Source organism: Pezoporus occidentalis, unplaced genomic scaffold (genome assembly GCF_034315485.1).
Source record: "Pezoporus occidentalis ecotype Australia unplaced genomic scaffold, CSIRO_AGI_Poc_V1 ctg28, whole genome shotgun sequence".
Lineage (NCBI taxonomy): Eukaryota > Metazoa > Chordata > Aves > Psittaciformes > Psittacidae > Pezoporus > Pezoporus occidentalis.
The window spans coordinates 468344-493877 of record NW_026914718.1 but is presented as its reverse complement, the minus strand read 5'-3'; the positions used below and the strand labels follow the sequence as shown (position 1 = coordinate 493877).

Here is a 25534-nt window from a genome sequence, read left to right as displayed (position 1 = left end):
GGAAATCAAGACACAAAGACTTGCAAAGTGACTTGGCCAATTCACACAGCAAGCCAGAAGCGGGTTGCGGGATTCCTAATTACCAGTGGCTGCATCACATACCTACAATACCCAGAGTTCTTGTCTGATGCTTGGGCATCAGCTGTTGGTTGATGTGTCCTAGTAATGACACTAGCAGGTGGCAACAGTGGTTCAATAAATAACTCTTACACCCCAACCTCCAGGCCTCATTCACACTCCTCTTGGAGCTAAAATAACCAAATTCAGTCACACAAGCCAGAAAAGGCTTACCATTTTCCTATCCTGAGCAAGCGTGGGTTAACTTAGTGACACACAGTGATAGGAAAAGGGGAAATGGCTTTAAACTGACAGAGGGGAGACTGAGATTAGACACTAGGAAAAAAATTCTTCCCTGTGAGGGTGCTGAGGCGCTGGCACAGGGTGCCCAGAGAAGCTGTGGCTGCCTCATCCCTGGCAGTGTGAAGGCCAGGTTGGACAGGGCTTAGAGCAACCCGGTCTAGCAGAAGGTGTCCCTGCCCATGGCAGGGGGTTGAACTGGATGAGCTTTAAGGTCCCTTCCAACCCAAACCAGTCTGGGATTCTAGGATTATAACTTGTCTCTTCCACCACGAACAAAGATAATATACCCCAACCAAGCTGTCCACTAGTTGTACTTTCAAATCAACAGGAGACAGCAGCATGTTGAAACAATTAATGTCTTTTTTCATTTAGAATACGCAAACAAGTGCAGATAGTCTAATACAGACAACAGCACGTTTGCTGCATCACAGGCAAGTCACCCAGCTCAGTTTAAGAAGAATCCTAAAGAGCAGAAAACATTTTGCCCAGTTAATCCTTAGCCTTGCAAAACCCTCAATTAAACAACCAGATTTCTGCATGGGCCAGGACACAGTAACAAGCTTCAGGAATAGACCTTTGATTTGCCAAGCCCTCACAGGGAAGGGGGATGGCACAGCACTGAAATAACATGAGATTATATGAGGCTACGGGAATAACCTAACCTATAACCTAATAAAACCTGATGGGTATCAGTAATGTCAAAATACTTACCAGTTCGTAGTTACTTGGAAAAAAGCAGGGTGTCACCACCTGGAATAAAAAATAATAAAATAAGGAAAAAGGGTAATTCCTTTGGAGATGACCCAATCCCATTGACTGAGCTCCCTCAGGCGGAATCAAAGGGGCACTAACCAGACCAGGTGCAGAACGTGAGTGTCCAGAGCTGCTCCCAGCTGTATTACTTTCTATGAGCTCACTGAAAAGTTGCCATCAGCTTAATGTTAACTCAGTGCCCCCCTCTCATGCTGCTGTCAGTGAAACAAGCTGAAGAGTAATGCCTTTCCTCAGGTCACATACTGCAGGGAAACAGGGAGTGCTTTCTCACCCCCTCCATCCTTTGCAGCATACTTCTAATACAAGTTTTATACTAAGTAAGTCTTCTGCTTTTTTAGTACTCCGGAACTTCAGCAATTCCCAATACCTTTCCCTTGTTCTGGATTTTTTTATGGGGTGTGGGCTGAGCAGAGTAAGCACAACACATTCCGTGGACTCACAATTTCAGAGGCTTGGCTGCAAGTTACATTATGGAGAACATGTTCTGTGTAAACCACACCAAAGGCAAAAAAAAACCCAAATCAATACAATACAACCAACCTCATTTGAATATTCAGAACTCCAAGAAAGGAAGGAAAATAATTACTGATTTGGATTAAATTATGATCTAGGGAAAAGCTTCTTTCTAGTCTCATATGACAAGTACTCTCAGACCTTGCACATAGAGTCAGGGGACTGTGGTTCATCAACTGACACCACTCAGCTGAGTTTCAGTGACAATCATTGTGCATGTTCACTTTAACAAGCACCTTGAGGTTAACCCAAATGAAAACTGTTGTGGTTGCCCCATCCCTGCCAGTGCTGGATGGAGCTTTGAGCAGAGTTGATTACTGAGCAGAAGGGGCCTGATGTGCCATTTATAACCCTTAGAATAATAAAAAGATGATGTAGTCCATGCAACAGAGCAAGCTGCAAGAGCAAAGAGAAACTTCAGTCCTGTAGGCAGCACAAAGAAAAAGAGATAGACCTGACTATACCAGGACCACTCTGGTCTAAACACTCAGGAACAGCTTTTTTAACCACTAGCATGGAATGGATGGTGTTGGCCTCCATAATTGCTTGTGAAAACAGATATATATCAGATTCTCAACACTTCTTAAATCACACAGTACTTATAGAAAGAGGAAAAAAAATACAAGAGGAAAAAAATAAAAGAGGAAGCACATTGATTTTCATCTCCCAGCCTCCTCGTGATCTCCATACTATCCCTAAAGAAAACAGGACAGATACGAACCCTTGAGGGTTGTCTGCTGCATCCTCCGATTCCTCAATGGACTTGCAGCTCCTTTCATGACTGCCACTTATGATTCACTAATCTATCCAAGCCAACACCATACCAAACACATGGAAGATGTTAACTAAGCTGCTATGATAGCATTCCCACTGTTGAAAGCAAAGACATCTGCCCCTGTGACCTCCTGCCTGACACAGCATGTAAAACTTCCTATTACAAGCACCAATCCTCTTTTCAAGCCAAAGCGTCAAACCGCCAGGCAGAGCAGTCAGTGGCAGGAAGAATCCTGCACCATCACCATGAGCAGCAAATACTGCATCTATGGAGGAAAGACTGTCCCCAGGTGTCCTGACCATGCCATTACCTGGTATTTAACTAAAAATTAGGTTATGCTAGTGCTCTCATTAGCAACACCTAAGGTTAAAACAGATGAAACCTGACATTTCAGTAATTACTTTCCTCTCACTGCCTATAATAAGAGGGAATTCATGGAAACACCAAAAGCAATTTGCAGGCAGAGATGAACTGATATTACATGTTCATATAATTAACGGTAAGAACCACTGGGGAATAAAACTGTCAGCACTGGAGCACATAATGTCATCCCTGCGCTCTCCCTTCCCTCCACTGTTAAAACCCTCGAGGAATCAAGCACTTGGACATCCACTGGAAAAGAATTTCAGCAGACAGTTACAGCTCTTTTTTGGCAGATCTGTGGAATCTTTTTTCAGGCAACTCACACTGTCTCGGGGCTGTAAAAAGATAAGAGCTCATGTTAGTAGCAACACTTGATTTTGTCTCCTCTGAGCTTCACAATGCTTAGAACAGCTACACACAGCCACCTGAGTTCACAGACAAGACTCCATCTTCTTCTGGTTGTGTGTCTTTCGTGCTTGCTTTTTACGAAGATCAACACTGATGTTAGACGGTTCTGTTCTAGGGCTACCAAGAAGTCACATAATGCCCATTCTTATGGACACAGCAATCCCTATGCACACTGCCACGTACCACTATGTTTAACTGTCACTGAACTGCAGAGCACTCCAAATGCATTATGCAACCAAAGACTTGGATGCACTGCTACTGTTTTCAAGCTACAAAACTCAATGCAAGACACACTGAACTACCCAATGTGCACTGACATTTTTTTCCTGCTCCATATACACAAATAGCATATTTCTTCCCAGAAGCAGCAAAACAGCCAAGATCTCTATGCATCCCAATTTTAGTTCCATAAGCAGTTGCAGCAAATTCTTCTGCTGTTAATCCCGACACAGGTTAGAAGCAAAATAGTTGACGTGTTCATAGATAAGAGGCTATCACGAGGTCTAGGTGACCTAAGGCGAGGATATATGAGTGACTCTAGCTCCTTCCTGACTGAAAAGGGTTTCAGACGTACCCAAACAAGATCAGCATTTCAAGAGTACAGAGCTGGAAAGCAAGATTTCAGGACTTCAATCCAGTATCAATGCAGAGACAGAAAATGGAGTATAAATGTCTCATTCATTGGTTTAAAAAGTCACACACCCTGTGTATCAACTGCACAAAAATACAACTTCAGAAAGACTTCTGATCCCCCAACTGAAGCTACAGCTAATCTAAAGAAAGGCACTGCAACCAGCTTGCAATACTTATCTTTACTCTGAATGAACTAATATTGCTTAGTTCCACACAAAGTACATTTAGCTTCTGCATGTTCACGTATTAAGAAGCAATACCAGAACATGGGAATGCCTTGCCTCATTTTCAGACAGTTACCCAAGCAGTGCCCGGCACATACACACACATGCATATAGACACAGCAGTCTGCCCATAGCCAAGCAAATATTGGAAAGACAAACTACCTGTTCTTGCATACATGGTTAATATGGAAACACGTTCCTGGTGCACCACTTCCTGAACCGAGTCTTAGTTTGGAAGAGTCCCACATTGACAGAAGAAGACTGAAAATAATTACTTTGATGAAGAATTCCAACTCCAGTGAATCTGTGGGTAATTTTCCTTCATACGACTGCAACACCAGTCACATCAGTTAATGAGTAACCAGTCAGCAGCAGATAAATGTTAACTCAAACAAGAAAAAACGTCAACAAATGGCATAATATCTGGCACTAAGGAAATAAAATCTGGCCTCACTTGCTGGAACAGACACTACAGTGCTTCCCCTCTCTCCTCTTCGTTTCACAACAGGTGATTTGTTACCTGGCATTTAAATTGCAATCCCTTTTTTTCACTCCCAGATGCACCTTTCCTTTTTATCCTCACTACTTTTTATTTTCTTTTTGCAAGAAGGAGGTGGTTTTTCAGAGGAAGAACGATCTTCAAAACATGTGCCAGTTGCTACCAAAGGTGCATTCAAAGACTACATCTCAAACACTATCACATTGCTTTTGGAAAAGCATTTGGATATAATTAATCACTTTTTTCCTAATTTACAGTTTCCTCAAGTAAGAAACACTGGCATGCCTGCCACAGGTTGTGTGTAGCATAAAGGATGTGCAGGAGGAGGAACCTTCATCCAATATATACACATGAGCTGCTAAAAAGCCCGTTCATTCTAGTTCACAGCTGATCATGTTACAGAATTGATGAGAAGGGGTGAAAAGAGCAGCAAAATGAACCCACTGATATCCTCTAAATAGCATAAAGTTACAGTGATGTTAGGAAACCTTGACTGTTGTATAAATGACTGTCAGAAGCCTAAATGGTAAGCTCATGGAAATAGTTTATATGCATCTTTGTGTATGTGTATGTGTGTGTATATAAATATACACACACATACGCACACACAGAGAAATTTCTCTGCCTAGTTTTATCCTTTTGACATCTGTCAGTTATCCCACCCCCCAAAACACTCTGATCATAAATCCCCCTCACTAAGGAAACGAACTAAAGGACACTGAGTACACCTTCAAATACCTGCGCTCTCAAGGATACAACTTGTAACATGACAAAATTCAAAATGTAAATCCAAACTGTGGAATAAAAAGGGATGTTATTGGGATCTTAATGTGGGGTTCAGGACCTTCAGTCATATACAACTTCTTTTATTTCTTTTTTAAACAGAGCATCTCCAGTTGTGTGGTTTAAGTATCTAATTCTTTTGTCCTGGAGACATCAAGTATCCTGTATCCTCAACACTTCATGCCAGACAGAACAGCTCCCAAGTGTGCTGTTTTCTTCCTCAAATTGAGCATTTTGGGGCAGGCTGAAAACAGCAGCCTTAAAGGAAGGCCTGCCAAACACAACAGAAACTGAGTGAGCACTTTGGAATCATCAGAGTATTTTAATAAATAAGATACAATTCTGTTCTCAAAAAGAAAAGAATAGATACAGCAAAATCAGCATTGAGATTCAGTGCATCTATACACTATTTCCACCCTCACTTCAGAGCAACAAATACTTTGGGCTGGTGGAAACAACCCTCCTCCTGGATTATCCTAAAGCACTTCTGAAGCTAAGTGTGGAAGAAAGAAGAAAAAAAAAAGCACTCTAAATTCCAAAGACAGCTACAGACGAGATACTGCTGATGGGCTTGGCTCATGATTATTAATAAAATGCAAAGATTTGATCATATATAGTATGATCATACTGCAAGCATAAGTAAAGTCAATCAGAAAAGCTTGCTAACACATTACATTATTTTTCTCACCTATTTCTGTGATAAAGTTGTTACAGGGAAAGACAGCACAAACACAGCCAGGAGCTCTCTGAATCCAAACCCGAATTCCAACAGTGATATTTTAGCACCATTTTATTAATCTCTCAGCTTCAGGATTTGTTATTTGCTGAAATCAAGCTAACACTACATGTACCCACTTCAAGGTGTAAAGATCAGCTGAAGCTTGATTAACTCTCCATGAGTTTCTTGGAACAAACCTGTGACTGAGTACAGTAAGATCTAAGCCATGTTTCTAAAGTCCTGACCCATGCACAACTCCTTTCTGTCCTCTTCACATTAATGCCTCATGAAACAAAATCCAAAATTAGCACCTGAAATGGAAAGTCAGATACCTTCAAGAGGTATTTCAGAATTTTGTATATTTATTTATATGCAAATCCCTATTTCCCAAGACAAAGCAACAAAGTTGTTTCAAATTAAGTCACTGAAGAAGCCTTTCCCAAGTAGCAAGAAATGCAGTTATCCCGAGATGCAAAAATTTATTGTTCACAGATCTTTGCCACCTCTAAGTCTGGATTTCTTCCATGCTGTGACATTTGATCTTGCAAAGTCACAGTCCTGAGCTACATCATGAATGTTGTTCTTCAGCTCTCTGAAGAACTCCAATTCCAATGAAACAGAAGAATCCTAGAATCAGAAATGGTGAGGTTTTCCTGATAACTATAAACCAGTAACCAGAGATAAAGTTCTTTCCTTTATCACATCACTGGATTTGCTCCAAGAGAGTTCAAAAGCAAAGGCCAAGAATCTTGGGCAGAACTTGGGTGTAGCTAAAAGGGGTTAAACCAGCCAGCAGGAACCAAGATCCTAAAACTTGATTTTTATTGGAATTTGCACTAGCCCTCTGCACTGTGGTACAGTCTGACAATCTAAACTGCAAATAGAGTGCTAGCTACGGTCCCTCCTGAGTTAATCTGTTTAACCACAGGTTTATAAAGTGGGTTGAAATGATGTCATGCTAAAATGAGTGCAAAACCATAATATCTTTGTTTAAAATGTCTCATTTTGCTACTTCTTTAAACAACAGTTACAAAAAAAAAAAATCCTAATTTTGTCCATTGCATACATCTTTGAGAGACTTTGACTTCTGCTTTCTCTGTATCAGATATGACCTCTCCAAGACTAATTAGATACACATTCCTCAGGGAACTATGTTATCCTTACAGGGTTCCAGGCCTATTTATATTGGTATAATCCCTATCTGAAAACATGCTTCATTTGCAAAGTCCAACAAATCTTACAACATTACCAGACAGGGAGGGCCCAAGCAAGCAAATGCAATAGAGTACCACAGATGTTTTCCTCTCCCAAAGGAACAAACTACCAGCACGGATTAGAGGTCTCCTGTACCTGTACAGAAAGGATGAGAGATAGCCAGAAAATAGATGGGACTGGTAAAGAGGTTCTTCCCCAAATCAGCCAAAACAGGAGAGGGCATGGGAGGAACAAACAAACAAAAAACCCCAACTCTCCTAACATATTCTAAGATCTTGTAGTGGAAAGTTCCCATCTGCCATGAAAACACAACTTATCCGTATTTTGGTGCTGAAAAAAGAAAAGCAGAAATCGTTCCATTTCCTTCCTTCTCTCACATCTTAGCCTCTTTCCCCCTTGACAACAGCTAGATTTATTTTCAAAAGAAAATCAGCAAAGAAACAAATAAATTGTATGTGTCCCAGCTGGGTCTTGCACAACACAGCCAGCTCTCTGAAACAGTATGTCTAAATGAGAGTTCTTATCTGAAAACACCAGCATACTTGAAAATACTTTCTCAGTTTTGGAAAGCCCCGACAAATTAACTGCCAAATACACAACACTCCAGCAAAGCACTACTGCTACTTAAACAATGCAAGGTTTATGCCCATAAAAAGCAATTTCAAGTCCTCATGTCCCTCAATAGCTTACAGTTCTGGTTGAATCTGAAGGTTTTATTCATCACACCGCTGAATACAGTGGTATTGTATCTAACTTAGGGCATTTTACAAACAGGAGGATCTCCAAAATCTCTTTTCCTCAACCTTACACAAAAGAAGGAAGGGTCTTTCTTCTCGCTCCAAAAACACACACAAGAAACTGTTATATGCCAGTGCACCATACGTTTCTCTCATGAGAATCTGTCTCACTGGATACTCATACAGTATCTGCCTTAATGCCCATCCACTGCAAGAGCCAGAGTCCAGCGTTAGAACCTCAACAAGGCTGCCCCAAGTAAGTGCACGGTTTATTCACAAAACAGTCCAAGAAGTACCCAAGTGACAAAATCAGTAGAGTCTTTCAGAGAGCCAATACAGCCTGTGCTTTAAGTCTCCAAACTGAAAATACCTACCAACATTTGTCTCTCTATATATACATACCTATAAATAGGTAGATAGGAAGTTCATAGAATCACAGAATGGTTTGGGTTGGAAAGGACCTTATGATCATCCAGTTCCAAAACCCTGCCACGGACAGGGATGCCTCACACTAGATAGGTCGCCCAAGGCTCTGTCCAGCCTGGCTTTGAACACTGCCAGGAATGGAGCATTCACCACTTCTCTGGGCACCCTGTCCCAGTGCCTCAGCACCCTCACAGGGAAGAACTTCTGCCTCATATCTAACCTGAACTTCCCCTGTTTCAGTTTGAACCCATCACCCTTGTCCTATCACTACAGTCCCTGATGAAGAGTCCCTCTCCAGCATCCTTGTAGCCCCCTTCAGACACTGGAAGCTGTTCTGAGGTCTCCACACAGCTTCTCTTCTCCAGGCTGAACAGCCCCAGCCTGTCTTCACAATCCAAGTTGCACATGCAACCCACGACCAAAAGCAACACTCATTATTATTTTTTATTGCTGTGATTACTGTCAGTCTCCCTTCTATAGTGCTGCTAGTCACGGTTTTTACAGTATTTCATATTTACAGTATTTAGCTTTTTATTTCTATGCATTCTACTGTAATCATATTTGTATTTCCTAGACTATTAAAGAAACTAAGAAAGAAAAAGATTAGGGTTTCACAAGGGACTATGGATTTTGGGGCAATCGGGAGCCTTCTTCTAATCCTCTTCAACCAGTAACAGCTTAACCTAAAGAAAAAGGAAGAGCAGGGTCAAGGGAAGAACTGCACTTTCTCAGACACAAATGCATAGAAAAAAAGAAGAGAAAAAATACAGCCTTGAAGAAACGCAGCAGGACAAAGAGTCACAGAAATGTTTGTATCTTCTGTGACTGGAACAATTTTGGTGGTTTATAAATTGTAAAATGCTACACGCATGTTGTAAATCTGTTATTTCTCTATAAATAAATGACCAGAATGTGAAAGTAATAAATTGTTTGATCTAGCTTTACCACCATGCAAGTAGCACACTACAGCTACGTGTGCTGAATAAAATCCATACATAAATTCACCTTACTGAACCTGGGAAAAGGCAGAGCCATCTGCCTAGGACACTGGTTTCTTTGAAGCGTCATTTCAGACTAGCAAAGAATCAAACTGTATTATGTAAAGAAAATGTCTTTTTGGCTTAAGGATAGCAGAAATATCTTGCAGGTTGAATTAAGGATACATAGACTATTTGCTAGGCAAAGACATAAAGCTGGATCACACCTGACTTGGCAGAAGACTTCAGCAAATACTTATGCTGATTGATTATAAGAAAATTTAAGCATCTGCTTACAAACTTCATAAAATCAGTCTGTTCTCAAGAGGGAGAATTAGCACACAAGAAACAGGTCAAGAAAATATGGTCAAGATATATCCTTTCCTATTTCCAGTCTTCCCACAGAACATGAGATAGAGACTGGTTTTCAAATTCCCAGACTTCAAAGAATGAAGTTTGGCTGGAGTCATGAGATGATGCCTTTAAATGTCCCAGCTCTATACCACATCCTAACTTAAGAGGAAGAGTAAAACGTGGAAAAAACAGGATCCCAGGACAAGAAGCTAACCGAAAGCCTTGTGGTGGGACAAACAGGTATTCCTCCATCATACGCAGAGACATGCCCTGAGACGAAGCTACAAAACAGGGGACACGAGTTCCCAGAGCAAAATCTAGAACAAAGCCCTGGGGCACTGGATGTGTTTAGCTTCAGAAACCTCAGGGAACACTAAATAGATACGTACATCTGAACAAACAGCCATACAGAAACATTGCCAAGTTAAACACACATGGTCCGAGGCAGTAAAAGACAGCAATTACCTACATCTACTGGGATTTGTACAGCAAAACAAAATTCTTCCAGAATTCATTCTTATGGTATTTTTCAGAGTGAAAACAAAACTGTTGACTTTTAGAGAGAGTTTTAAAATACAGTACATACAGGAATAGCAAGCACTTTCCTCTGGAGTGATTTTCTGCCCCCATCACTTCAAAGAAAAAAAGCACAGATGACTAAAGCACAAAACCCCCAAAATATTCAATTGAGATGGTATTACATGCTGGTATAAAACAACTATTTGAAAGGTTTGCCTTAGTTCTAAATAAACTTGCTGCAAAACCAATTATACTACAATAGCTTAATCTATGCAATGTCAATGACAAGTTTGAGGGCCTCCCAAGAAGCATCACTATGGTCCAGCAAGCTAACAACATCCTAGTACCATTCAAGAAGGGCAGCACTTTTAGGCTCTCTTTTGTATCAACACAAAGGAAGGTATGGTTCATCAGTCCTCCTTGACAAGTACACGTGTCAGCAGGACAACACCTCACTACAGATGAGTATGTACAGCCAGAGTAGTAGAAAAATCGTATTACAGGTACAACCATGTGTCCTTCTGTTAACATTAGGAATTTTCTGAGGCTAGAGCAACAGAGTTGTCCTAGCTCAGCACTGCCAATGAACACCACACTGAGGGGTGCAGAAGCAGCCCACTGAGCAGCGCACAAGTATCCTGTTTTGGGCTAGGACAGAATTTTCTCCCAGGTAGCTGGTGCAGTGCTGTGTTTGGGCTTTAGTCTGAGAACAGTGCTGATAACACACTGATGGTTTAGTTGTTGCTCAGTAGCACTTACCCTGATCAAGGACTTTTCAGCCTCATGCTCTGCCAGTGAGGAAGGACACAGGAAGCTGGGAGGAAGCAGAGACAGGACCCCTGACCCAAACTAGCCAAAGGGTTATTCCGTACCACAGCACGTCATGCCCAGTATAGAAACTGGGGGAGTTGGCTGGAAAGGACTGATCACTACTTGGGACAGGCTGGTGGTGAGTGGGTCATCGGTCAAGTGGGTGGTGAGCAATTGTATTGTGCATCACTGCTGTTTGTTGGTGGGTTCGGGTTTGTTTGTTTTTTTCTGTAGTTTTCTCTCTCTCTCCTTGCTATTTCCCTTTTGATTAGTAATAGTAATATATTGTACTTTATTTTCATTATTAAGCTGTTCTTATCTCAGTCCATGGGGTTTACTTTTTCCTCCTCCCCATGCCATTAGAAGGGGCAGGGGGCAAGCAGGCATCTGCACAGTACTTGGTTGCCAGCCGAGGTTACATAAGAACAGGCAAACCAGCTGTCCTGAGAGACTGCATGAGAGCAAATTCTTCTACAGACCCCAATGTACACCAAGACCTCTGATGCTGCACTGGCATGGATGCAGCAGACAGCTTCACAAATAGGGTTATGAGAGTTCACCCAGGCTACAGGAGTTAAGGGACATCTTCAGAGCAGACTGATCAACCAGCCCCTTTGCGGCTCTATCTCCCAGGACCTGATTAGATCACTTTAGCCCTGCGTAATCTCACTTCATCTGAAAAAACAAAAAACAAAAAACACTTGCCTAGGAGACTTCTTCACACATTCATTGCCTTCTGCATGAAATACTGCTTCCTGGCATCTGGTCTGAATTTCTGGATGCCTAATTTCCACTGATTCATCCCCATAGCCACACACCCACCCTCCCCTTCAGGACTAAATTGCAAACAGTAACCTGACAGAGGTGGGTATCTCGCTAAAGATTTTATATCCAGACATCCACTATATTCACTTTTTTGTTTTGTTTTCTTTCCACAGACAATTCCCAGACAGTGAAGTTAGGGCTTTCAGTGCCGTTTTGCTGTTGTTGTTGGGTGTCTGGGTAACTTTCTTTTACAGTTCATCCAGTTTTTCTGCTGATATCCATCCACACCATCTAGTAGATTTACACTACATTATTTAAAATATTATAATCTTCCTGCAACTGATACAATGGCACCAAAAGCAAGTGCCTAAATTCGTGCAAACTAAGCTCTGCTTCTTTTCTGAAGTTACAAAACCAAAATATTTTCTTCCAGTGTTTTGAAATATCATAACACAACACTTGCCTGCATTTGTTATTTTGCATTCATTGTTGCGTCAGGTGCAACTGGAAAACCCTCACAGAACCAATTCAGGGTTCATCCCACAGGGCAGCAGGGCATCCTGAACAGCTCCAAAATGTGATTCTTCCTTCATTTGTCTTGTCTGATTACATTCAGAGTCCACTTTGGTTTTGGGTCTACATAAACTTCGTTTTCACGGATAATTTGTGTACCAATAGCTTTTTGGGTTTCATTTGCAAGCATAACAGTAGTATTGTCTTGACAAACCTCTGACAACCTGCGTTGTAGTGTTGTCAGTGTAAGGCCTGAGCTGATTTTTTAACTTGAACACATTTATGACATCTACTTTGTTATGGGGCTTTATGGCTAGACTTGAACATAATAATGCTTTTATGAACACCCATGACCCCAGTAGGCTTTTGAGTAATGGTTAACCATGCTGATGCATTATTCTTTTCCAAAATAACTACAGGCTCTCAGAAGTACAATGTTCTTCGTCCTCATTCACACCCTCTCCATGTGACTATCAGCTGACTAAGTGCTTACACAGTTTGTCTGTGTTTAACTAATGCAAAAATAGTTACACCCCATAAACTGTGGACAGGGTAGTTCTACAGACAATGCAGGGGGTAATGCTTATCTTGGAGATAAAATGTATTTCAATGAGAAGAGATACTTCCAGATCAGGCGGTGCCCATGAATCTCTTTGCACATACACATGGATCTGAATCAGTGCATACGATTACAGCTACAGGTATTCTCAAGGCTGCCTGCAATACCCTTAGATAGTCTTTAGTACATTCTCAGTCCAGAGAATGAATCACCAGGATCATTCCTGCCTCTAAATAATTACCAAATGAAAATATAGATGCCATTACAGGCAATAAAGGCACATACTCGGATCTGAAATGGGATGAATGACACAAGATTACATACAACTTTGCTGTGAGCCCCATGTAAGTAGTCAGAAAAGACTCATAGAAAAAATGTGAATTTAAGCTACTTGCTGGCTTACGAGTTCTCCAAAAAGAAAACATCTTCTTGTAAGAAATAACTGATTATTGCATTTGGTCTTGCTCCCATGCCTTATTTTTCTGTCTTCTGCAATACATGCTAGTAATTCCTTTTCAATTATTCTAAATTCATAAAATATACCAGTATCTTGCTGATAGTTACACTACTATATACTTTTGGCACTCCATATATTAGTCTTTTCAACACTCAACACCCGAATGTCTGAGAATATAAATACCAGTTGAAATCTAGTTTCCTGTTTTTAAAATAATTTTATATGTGTGCCATGTGTTGTCTCCAAAACATGTTTCCTGAATTTTTTACCAGTCTCCAGCATCATTTATATATCACCACTTCTGGAAGCCCTAGATATTTGTAGCACCTACCCAAGAAGATCTGCAAGCTACCAATGTTATCAACAAATGAGACACTTTCCTATGGAAGCTGGCAGAATTCTATACTGCAAGTGCTATTTGGAGAACCAAAGCTACTGCACAAAGATCACTTACATCATCTGGTCTCATAAGTATATCTTTCTGCCAAACTGTTTCCCTTTTACTTCACCTGAAGTAATATAAGTTAGATATAAGGAAGTTCTTCCCTGTGAGGGTGCTGAGGCACTGGCACGGGGTGCCCAGAGAAGCTGTGGCTGCCCCATCCCTGGCAGTGTTCAAGGGCAGGTTGGACAGGGCTTAGAGCTACCTGGTCTAATAAAAGATGTCCCTGCCCATGGCAAGGGGTTGGAACTGGATGATCTTAAGGTCCTTTCCAACCCAAACCATTCTATGATTCTAGACCACCATTACTATGGTACTATTACTAATCATTACTGAATGTACAGAGTTGATGGAAACCTTCAGAAGGTAATAACTTACTTGCAAGCTTAATTACTACTATATGTACTTTGTACATGTAAAAAATAAAACCTATATTTATGAAGGATACCACAACACAGGGATTTCCAAAAGCACAAGTACCATTTTCACTCCAAATGGGAGATGCTCAGCCAAATGATACTCGTATTTACTAGAATTTCCCCAAGTAGCCTGACAAATTTCCAAGTCATTTATTAGGTAAAGGTTCTTCTCTTGGATTTAGTTGTATTTTTTGGCAGCAGTGGGACAAACAAATCCTTGCAGAAGGCCAAACATTAAGTCAACCACACAGGTAGTAGGACTACATCTGTGGTCTCTAGTTCAGTGCTCTAACAAAAACACTACCTTCACAGATAGCAAGTACTAATCAAAAGTTTTAGTTAAAAGCAGGGAATGTTGCCCTTTAGTTGAAAGCAGGGACTATTATCCTATGAGGGTGGTTCTCGTAAAATAAAGCCTTCTAAGACTGCTAGATTTAGGCTGCAACACTGTAAATGATTTTGAAATACTGATCTCACCTTGTGTCAAAGGGACTCAGGTATTCTAAAAACTAACAAAACTTTGGTAACGAAACGGATCTGGATGGAAACTGCCTACAGTAGACACTGAGAATAAGTTAATCATATGCTTACACTTTTCATAATCCAATGCCAAAAGTTTGCCTTTAAACCTCTGTAGCTGTAAAAATTTTATATATATATATATACACACATACATATATACACTAGGTATGTGTATATATGTACACACACAGACATAGCTGTACACATACATATATAGGGGTGTGTGTATTCACTCATATGTTTATTTCTTTTCTGGTAGAGCTGTGTGGTTTGTATTTCACCCACTTAAGTTGCTGGTTTCAACTTGAAACAGGTCCTCCTGTGGGAGGAACAAGAAACTCAACCACTGGTGCAGATGTTTTGACTAGATAGGGACCTGGGTTTTATTAATGGCAAGAACAATACCCTGACAGCTCAGCATCTGATTTAATAAGCATCATCTTCTTAATTAGTTGATACAGCTTTTGTAGTCTCAACCTCAAATGCATGCGGATCAACAGCAAGAAAGGAAGCAAATAAACATGCTTACCTTTTCTTCACATTTCCTGTGGCAGGCATACTTGCAAACTAAAACAAAAGCAAATAAAATATATGAGCACACAGAGTGGGTGAATCTCCTCTCCATTTCCTTATATCAGCTCTCTACTAGGGGGCTGGCTAAACTCAAGTCTGTATATATAAAGTATTTACATACTTCAAAATAAACAATAAAAACCCTAGCATTTAGTTTTTACTCATTCCTGAAAGATTCATTAATTACAGCAGTGTTACCAGATTTGTGCATACCATCAGCTTAGGGTAACATATGCCTAGTTAAATGTCATGGACTGATTATTTTCACACCTACCTTTACAGGTTCACATGCACAAGAAGTGTTACCATCTAAATAACACAGATAGTAAGATCAAAATGTTCCAGATGTAACCTGTGAATCTTAGCCCTATCAGCAGTTCCAAAGACCTAAGAAAAGCAGGGTGACTTCAAACTCACAAGTGACCATGACTGTTCATGCTGGAATTCCTGCTTGTGAAACACATTTTACACAGCCTTGCAAACATTACTTCCAAGAGGTAAGCACTTGATTTCTGTTAAATTCCTGCTGACCTAAGGAAAGGATGAACCACAGCAGCAGGTTTACATTCAGAAAACAGCACTTAATTTAAAGAGCAGCCAGATGAGCAGCAATGTAACTATGATGCAACAGTGTAATAGCTAGGATCTGAGACAGGCTGGGTTTAATAGATTTTCCATTTATATATGCTTCCTTTTTACTCTGAAATTTGCTTTCTTTCCATGAAAAGTCTATCCTTTGAGCTAAACTGTGTTATAAATTCAGGAATAATTTACTTATTCAAGCTCCAAGATCAGTAAGCAATAGAGAATATGCTGGGTTTGGCTGGAATAGAGTTAATTTTCTTCATGTTTGCTAGTATGGGGCAATGTTTTATATTTGTGCTGGAGACAGTGTTGATAATACAGGAATGTTTTAGTTACTGCTGAGCAGTGCTTACACAAAGTCAAGGCCTTTTCTGTTTCTCCACCACCCCACCAGTGAGTAGGCTGGGGATGCACAAAGAGTTGGGAGGGGACACAGCCAGGACCAACTGACCAAAGAGATATCCCATACCATATAGTGTCATGCTCAGCATATAGAGGTGGGGGAAGAAGAAGAAATATAGGGACATTTGAAGTGATGGTGTTTGATCTATCCTTTGCTACTGGCTCATGCAAAACCAAATCACCAATGATACCAACAATACACAAAAATCTTTATTAGAGACATAGATAACACATTAAATGCAGTCATTGAGTATTTTCAGTTTCCATATCTATGAAAAGTCAGTTTGCTGCTCTTGTGTAACACAACAGTGTTGTCTTTACTGGGAAAAAAACACTGATGTGAGACAGAAGTTTAGCCTAGATAGCAACAAGATTGTGTCCTGCAGCAGCATCCCACTGGAACTCATAAGCAACACAGAAATATGGCTTACAAACTCCATACACACTTGAAGGAAGAAGACCTCACAAACAAAACACTGCTGTATTTATGAGATTCAAAGGGAACAGACTAAAGCCTCCAAAAGTAACTAGCCAAATACACATCAGGCAAAGTTCTCTGACTGAAATAAACCATTAATTTTTTTAGGTATCCGTAACACTATGAATGTATCAGATCTCAATCCTCAGAAAGACAGCTTCACTCATCCTCAGCATCCAGAAATACCCTATTCATATCTAAATCCAGTACTTTCATGGATTAGACTGAGTTAAGGCATTACCTTCTCTCCCCTCCCCTCAGTGTACAATAAAGCTGATTATGATAATAAAACTGGGAAAAAATATGCACTCTGAAATGAGATCACTGACTGTCCAGATGCTGGGAGCAAACAAAGCATTCCTTTGTACTCAGAAGCAGAAAGGAGATTCTCCCCCTTCCCTCTTGGGTGAACATCAAACTGCTCATTGCGTATGTTGCTCCTAGAAGGCATACCAGCTACATCCAACACAGAGCTGGATCCCCATCATAACAGATCCAAACACCAATTCCCTTTTCTTGACAGGTCTGAATTCTACTAGTAGACCAAAATCTCAATTAAGAACAACTAAACTTAAATGACTGAACCCATTTTGACTGTTCTTGGCATTTACTAGATGCTGAAGTGTTCAAAGCATTTTGTGTAATATACATATGTCCCATTGAGGTACAGCAGATGTCACAAGTTCTCCTTTGCTGGCAAGGTCTTTTTACATATATAAACACCTATGTAAATATATGCATATAAACATTTATAAATATATATATACACATGGGCCTTTCCAATCCTAACTATTCTATAATTTTACGTGTGAACATATGTACACATAGGCATGCACATGTACACATACATATACACACACTCCAAAACCCACAAAAGTCTTGTTTGTAGTAAACACGTTTGTACTGAGACAAACTAAAAAATAAAAAGGCACAGAGAAAAAGGCTATTAGCACAGAACGTTGCTTAGGAATTAACAACACCTGATTGGAAGAAAGAAAGTACAACTTGGATCACCAACCCATAGCCAGTTATCAATATCTAGATGGTAATTCCTACCAACGATTCTATTGCTAGTGTGGTCAAGTCATGAGAATAAACTTATAAACTTCAAGGTTTTTAAAGTACAGATAGAGATAAATCAAGAGTACTTTTCAACTAATTTGCCTCTATTTCCCACACCCATCATCCATTCTCCAGAAGGGAGAGGAAAAAAGTAAAATCTGTATGTGTACACCGGGGGGGGGGGGGGGGGGGGGGGGGGGAATTATCAGCAGCAACTGAAAGAAAGGGAGGCATCCAAAAAATACCATGAATTGAGTATGAGGAAGCATGCAGGCACATAAGAAAGGGTGAACAGAGCAAAGGCCATTCGGCAGCAGCTACAACTCTCCAAGTATCCAAGCACAGAGGAGTTAGAGGAGAGAAGCACCAGTGCCTTTCCAGGCACATCCTTTTCCAATGCAATTCATACGGTTTTCTCCACTAGAGCCACTAACACTATGAACAGTGAGAGATCCCTTCACCCAACACCAACCAGCAAATTAACCACTCACCCACAGAGAAAAATCTATTTATTTCATATTTCATTACTGTGAATTCATCTTACCACAGCTAATGCTACTGCTTCACAGAATTATCCTGCTTGGATGGTCACACCCCCTCAGTCCAAGGCTGGTTTTGCCTGCCTAACCACTCACAGTACTGTGAAGAGATGGATTACCTCGATCATTTGATTGTCAGAAACTGAATCACTTTTCAATATGCCAGCTCTTTGTATGGAAAACTTTGAGTAGTAGAGAGATCATAAAGTTTCTAATGCCAAAAAAAGCAGTATTCTACCAAAATCATGCAGTCTGTGCCTTTTCAGTGCAACAAACATGTAACGAAAAAAACACAGAAACAACATACTCACAGAACATCAATTACAAAGGAAAATACATGCAACTTACAGTTAAAAGATCTCAACAAGCAGCTTCTACCAAATGTTGGCATTCTTCAGGCAAAGCTTACAAGGGAAATAGCACTCAGCTCTTTTCAAGACTACAGCCCAAGTGGATCTGAATTTAAAAATGCGCCTGAAACAGTCCAGAGGACTTAATCAATGTCACACTCAGCAAGGCTACTTCAGTTCTTCAAGTGAACAGCTGAATGTCTGCATCCCACACATCAGCTCTCGTCAAATACCAGACTTTCCAAATTTGTGTTTAAGGATTCTGGCATCACTTCCAAGAACAACTGTCCCAAGCTGGCTGGTAATGAAATGGAGCCCAGGCCATATTTAGTCAATTTGCTACACATCAAAACAGTTCCTAAACAATAGCTCTGAGAATCCAGTTTGTTAAAGTGGGAGAAAGATGGGAGGAGGGAAAATAAAAATAAAAGATTGCTTTGTATAAATAGGCAGGGGTATTAACTCCTTCAAGTTAACAATACTGATGCCCGTGCACAGGCAGAAGGGTAAGCACAGCAGAACATGTTTCAGGTTTACGCTCCAAAAACTTTTATGAAAGAAAAGTTCTATTTTTTACATTCATGCTCTTTGAAAACCAGAAGCAATGTATTTACAAAGTAAAGAGACTACTTCTGTAAACCAACCACGGAATGATTCCTGGTTTACCAGGACAAAAAGGTTACGCTCTCCTCTGTGTGATAACAGCTACTCACCTTGTCACATTTTAGCATTTAATGGATGTATGGTATAGCAATATAGTGCATATATTCCAGACAAACATCCTGCAGTGCATATTAAAACATGACTAGTTTATAAGGCCAACCTCACACTTAACTATGGCTTTTATCACGTGGTTTTCCATGGTGGGGTGTTATGTGTTTGTTTTAAACAACTCTGTGTAAGGCATGGGTACAATCAACATAATTCAGAAGTTCTCTTGGGGCAGAAACTGCATAAAATACAGACTCTAAAGGATGTACCTCAGTTTAACAGCTCACTAATCCTCAAGAAATGTCACTTGCCCCAAAATCATGTATTAGACGGCTCTTGATGTTAACTTTTAACTTCTTATGATAAATTATGATACCAAATTGTAATTCATACAGTACAGGCCTAACTGCTTGAAAGATCATTTCTTTCCCTCAGCATCTCCAACTCAGGTTCCCCAAAACAGACACATACTATTACAGCTATTTTCTGACAGGAAGGGAAGAGTCCTTGATGATCCACCACAAAAACTAATCTAAACAAAGCATATAAAGATTTGCATAATCAAGATAAGGGCGGTGTGTGTGTAATCATTTGTCTAATCAAACTTTGTTTTTGTGGTTCCCAATTCCAGTCTTTTCTCCGAAGGTGGGTGTCAAGAGTGCCACAGAAGCAGTAAAGCCCAGCCATTTTAGTAGCAAGCCTGGTGATACCACTACTGAGTAACATCTCCTTCCTGCAAGGAATGTTTTGCACAAAACCCCAGCTCCGTCACTGGCTCTGAAGATGTGCTGGCATGTCAAGGCCACCACAACAGGGTCTTCTGCAGACAGAGCTTGGTACAGAAAGACATCCATGACCAAAATGTCCCAAATGGAGAGAACTTTGCAGCTTGCTGGCTGTTTATATTTTGACTAGGGTTTAATAACACTGTGATCAGGCTACTCCAGAAAACTCTCACCAACACACACACACTTCCCAGCTGAGCTGCTCCTACCAGCTCTGCTATAACTCAAGATAAAGTTCCAAAAATAAAAGCAGGATGAAAAATAAGACACAGGGAAATTATTAACTGCAGCATTAAAAATAAGATGGCACGCAGCTCTGTGTAGGGCAGAGATACACAGATACCTTTGGGTGGGGGAAGAGGCCTCCAGCTGGAAATATCAGGCTTTAGCTGCAAAAGTAAACACTTCTATTTTTAAGAAGTTTATCAGAGTCACATGCCAAAGATGTTGCAATCGAACAGCCACACTGCAGCCACATCTGCTGCTGCACTTCCTGTGCTCCAACATTTTCCTAGATTTTCCTTTGTTCTTTTTTCCTATTCAGCCAACCATTGTCTCTCCATCTCAATATTGCTCCCAGCACTTCATGACAGAGACTGCAGACATTGTTTTTGAAGATGAAGGCTAAAAGGCAGTTATGGGAAATGTGTGCAGAACTTCAGCATTTTTCACTTGGGGTGGCTGTACAGTAGAGTGCTGTGAATGGGCTTTCCCACAGATGAAATATTCCACTTGCTGCTGCTAACAACAGCAGTGCTAAATCTTTATTAAGAGAAAAATATGTTGGCCCTACTGCAGCAAAAGTATGTCTATTCTTTTCCTTTACTCCCATCTTCTTCCTGTCCTATAGGAAGCATCTTGACCACCAAGGGGGGGGATTTTTGTAGGGTTTTTTTTTGACTTCTTGGGGTTTGGGTGGTTTGGGGTTTTTTCCCTCCTGTGGGATTCACAGTCTAACTTTACCACTTTAACTGCATCTTGAAAACTCTTGGGTGGGTTTTTTGGTTGGTTGGTTTGTGTTTAATTTCCCACAGATGTTGTTCCAAAGGCAGAACATTAACACAGTGAAAATAGTTCTGCAGTTTTAAAAACCAAGTACACACAGAGCAACTTTTTCTTCATCTTTTTAAGCTACACTTGTAAATCAGGTAGGAAATGATTAAACCTTAATCCAGTTTGGAACCAAAGGTTATTTTTAGACCTCCTCCCTCCAGCTAAACAGATAACCCCATGTTGCATCATTTCACCTACAAAACCATTTCAACCAGACTATAGTTTATTATAGCCAGCAACGCACATGGAACCAAAAAAAGGGCTGGACTGTCTCCAGGCTCTTCTCACAGCTGCAGACAGCACAAGAACTGTAAGATCTCAAAAGCCTGCATGCCTGTGATGGATCTTAAAAACATATCCTGCATAAATTAGGCTAAAAGCAAGGATCAGAGAAAAAGAGGAGACTGGCTTAAAATGGGTGATCTTCAAAATAAGGAATCTGATGTTATTTATTATGTGGATAAGACTTAATGGTCCTGGAAGTTTTGATTCACAGCTGTTCTTAATCTCCTACAAAAAACACAAGTGACAGAGACCTTCACCAGAACAGAAAACAACACAGGCTATGCAGAGAAGGTCATCAACATCATCATTCACGTACTTTAACAGTTGTAGGCATGTTTTCCAAGGGTATTTTTAAAATATCTTTAATGACAACAGATGGGGACTCTGCATAAAATCAGCCAACAACTTCTGCTCTTACCTATTTAGAGGGTTCAGTTCCTGAACGTGTCTAATTGGAGTTACGTCTGTAGCCTGGCTTAGTTTCTTGAAGCTTTCTTCGTGTACTAGAACAAACTTTTCAGTATTACTAACCACAGATTTCTTCATCCATCTTGCCTTTATTGAAATTACATCTCCCTATACATTACTTGTGTCTCCCATGCTAGTTTCCCCCCTCAGCCTGGTTTTGAAGCCAATTAGGAGTGTGAGGTTTCAGCCAAATGCATCAAGATTTACTTTGAGCTTCCTTTCCCCATGTGGCATATCAAGTTCATCACACTCCAATTATACACTGGAATGATTCAGATTTTGGGATTAGAGCAGATAATTCTCACTTCAATTTACCCTTAGGAATTTTGGGTTCTCTTCAAGTGGGCTAAGTTTAGAAAACTGCAGGTACACCAGATCACAGAGCATTCACTGGTTTTCCTGGGGAAAAAAAAAAATGTCAGGGGGAAGGGAGAAGCACAGGATCACACTGATTTCATGGCTTTTTTCTTTTCTTTTTAATTTATTAGCTGTAATGAACAGAAGCTGCAGCTTTTTATAAACCTAGTGGGCTGAACTCACTAATTTTATAACCACAGATCATATTCAGGTGTGATTAAGTTGCTCCTTATGAGGTAAATAAATAGGGAACTCCTGTTTTCCCTGCAGCTAACCTTCTAAAACATCCTCTAATACCTGTGATGCAGCTCAGCCATGATGAACATTAAACATTCCACTATAGGATTTTGCCTCATGTATTTTTTAAATTAGGAGGAACATACCCTAGAGATTCCTGCCAGAATTCCTATCTCCGTCTCCCAGTTCCCACTGGGATAACAACATGTTATCAACAGATGTCAATTTCACAGCTTCTCTCAGATCCAGAGAGGGCTGTGTTCAGCCAGGATGCTTATGTACCACTTGTGTAATGCCTACTAATTACAGTGGCTTCTTGTTTATCGCTGTGTGCTCCAGTAAGTCTTTTTCACCCTTCCCTTTCATGTCTTTGCTGTTGTTATGCACATAGCTTCTATGTTTCACTATCTGAGCTCTGCACTGAAGTCTGAATGCATAGCTTGTACAGCTGTGTTAATTAGAGTACACTTTACTAATCTAGTGGAAGCTGCTATTTACTGTGTGCGCCTTTTGTCTAGAGAAGAGGGACTGACCTTCCCAGGCTTCTGGTGTCACAGATCGGCTGCAGTCCGCCTTCCTCTTTCCAGTTGCCTCCTCCTGAGCACAGTACACTCTGTGCCACTCATGTCCAAGTCAACATCCACCCATTTCTAAGGGGTTCCTAAAAAGACTTTTCTGCTGCCACTAGATCAATTCATGCAGCCTCCCTTGGACATCCTCCAGATGCCCTTCACAAACAAGGCTGACAGTCAAATGAGGTTTTATATCAAGAGCCTAGGTCCCTACGTAACCCAGCCTTGCTTGGGCATTCCATAATCCCTCCCTCCTTGGAATTCACAGCTGCTTTAAATTATTAATCTGCTCTAAGGACCACCACAGACCACAGTCCTTGGTCCTACAGCCTGCATATCCTGGTTCACATGCAGTTGTCTGTCTATGGATCATCAAATGCTGGCTATAACTGAAAACATACTGTGGTAGCAGAGAGAAATTCCAGGTCTCATTTTCTCTCAAGCTCTATAACTTGTATATTTGGAGGTAATTAATAGTTAACTGCTTAAGGAAACAATAAGGTTTTCTGGTTTGTTTTCTGCTGTTTCTTGATCAGTCCTAGCCATACATACTAGAGATCCATCATTACAGATCTTAAATGGATCAACTAAAGCAGTTAATCTTAAAACCATTTTAAAACAGTCCCATGGAAAGCAACACAATTTGCTGGATCACTGCTCAAGAAAACATGTGCATGTGCATACAAACATCATGAAGAAAGCAAGAGTGATATGATGAAAAACTCTTTTAACCTTTATGATAGTCACAGAACCAGATAATCATAGAATGGTTTGTGTTGGCAAGGACCTTAAGTTCATCTAGTTCCACCCGCCTGCTGTGGGCAGGGACACCTCACATTAGACCATGTCACCCAAGGCTCTGTCCAGCCTGGCTTTGAACACTGTCAGGGATGGGGCATTTACCGCTTCTTTTCATTCTCTCAAAGATCTTCCACATTTATAATACTAACATAATTACATGGGTACGCCTATTGCCATAATTAACCATCTTGTGGTTAATTAATAACTATTCCAATAATTAACCATAAGATGTCTACATTACACTTATGTTAAAATTAATATATATCTTTATATATAATGCATTATAAGATCGATAGATGGATAGATATCAATATACCCATAGAAGTGCCTTGTAACACTGGACTTCATTTCATCCATGGACCTTGTATCCTTCCATGGATACAAGGGTGACACAAAACACACCTACCCCACAAATACGCACTACATGCTTCAGCATTTAGAGTCAACATAACACCACTGGCTAAAACAGGATACAAATTCCTTTGGCATTTCTAGCTCTCTATTTTGTCTCCAGAACTGTACCACAGATATGCTCTGCACATTATTAAGATACTAATGTTATTACTGAACTTAGCAGATACTGAAACATAGAGTATATATAAAACCACCTATCATATACGATTAAATATGCATATATTTACATACACAGTATGCACAAACAAGCCTTAAGAACAGTTTTCAGATCAAGTAAGTTTTAATATAAAAATGTGTTTTGTCTTGCCAGGAGGAATGAACATCTGATTACAGATTAACCCTTTTTATGTTGGGCAGCACCAACTAGCCCAAAATGAGATTTTAAGTGGATTGCTAGCCATGACTACAGTCACAAACAAGCAGGTGAATTTTAAACCTCTTTAAGAAGAAACACAGTTCCAGTTATCTGCAAATCCTGATCTATGATCAGTAAGCAGCTGAACGCTCTTGATTAAACACATACATTGTAATTTGATGAGAAAATATACTTTCTACTATCACTTCATGCTATGCTCAAGCAAATGGTCCAGGCCTTCCTTACTGTTAGCCAATCAAAACTTGTATGAGACCATATGATAACATGACTGACAAGACAGAAGTTATTACACAGATTAATTCTAAGTAAAGAAGGTGAACTGTTTGCACACAATACCATGGTAAACACTTCTCTGCTCACAATATAGGTCACAGTACATGCCAATGTAATTTAACACTTCTTTGCCTAGCATTTATGTGGTTCCAAATACCAAGAAGAAAGCAAAGCTCTCATCCAGTCAAGCCAGCAAGGAAAAAAAGCTTTCAGGAAAAAAAACCAGGCAAGGAACTAAAATTCTAACAGCACTCCTACAGGGATCACTCCAACATATATTCCCCAAACCAGCACATTCATTAGAATGTTCATTCATTCATCAGGTTAGATTAACAAAAAGATACTCAGTTCATTCAAACTACCATTAATTGCTTTGAGTTCAGAACTGAGTTCCAGGAAACCCTTGTGCTGCATGTAAAGCCTCATTAACCGCACCTAAACAGGTCAA

At 40.3% G+C, this 25534-nt stretch overlaps 1 protein-coding gene across 3 annotated transcripts in view; it reads right to left on the bottom strand.

The window, feature by feature from the left end:
- The window catches only part of TNS3 (tensin 3), a 197475-nt gene that overhangs the window by 104994 nt on the left and 66947 nt on the right, over nucleotides 1-25534 (bottom strand). For all 3 annotated transcript variants that reach the window (XM_062625324.1, XM_062625326.1, XM_062625325.1), the window contains exons 4-5: nucleotides 15295-15332; nucleotides 1072-1110 (exon numbers count right to left, since the gene is read on the bottom strand). In XM_062625324.1, the coding sequence (XP_062481308.1) occupies nucleotides 1072-1110; nucleotides 15295-15332 (77 nt within the window). The remainder of the gene's footprint in view (nucleotides 1-1071; nucleotides 1111-15294; nucleotides 15333-25534) is intronic.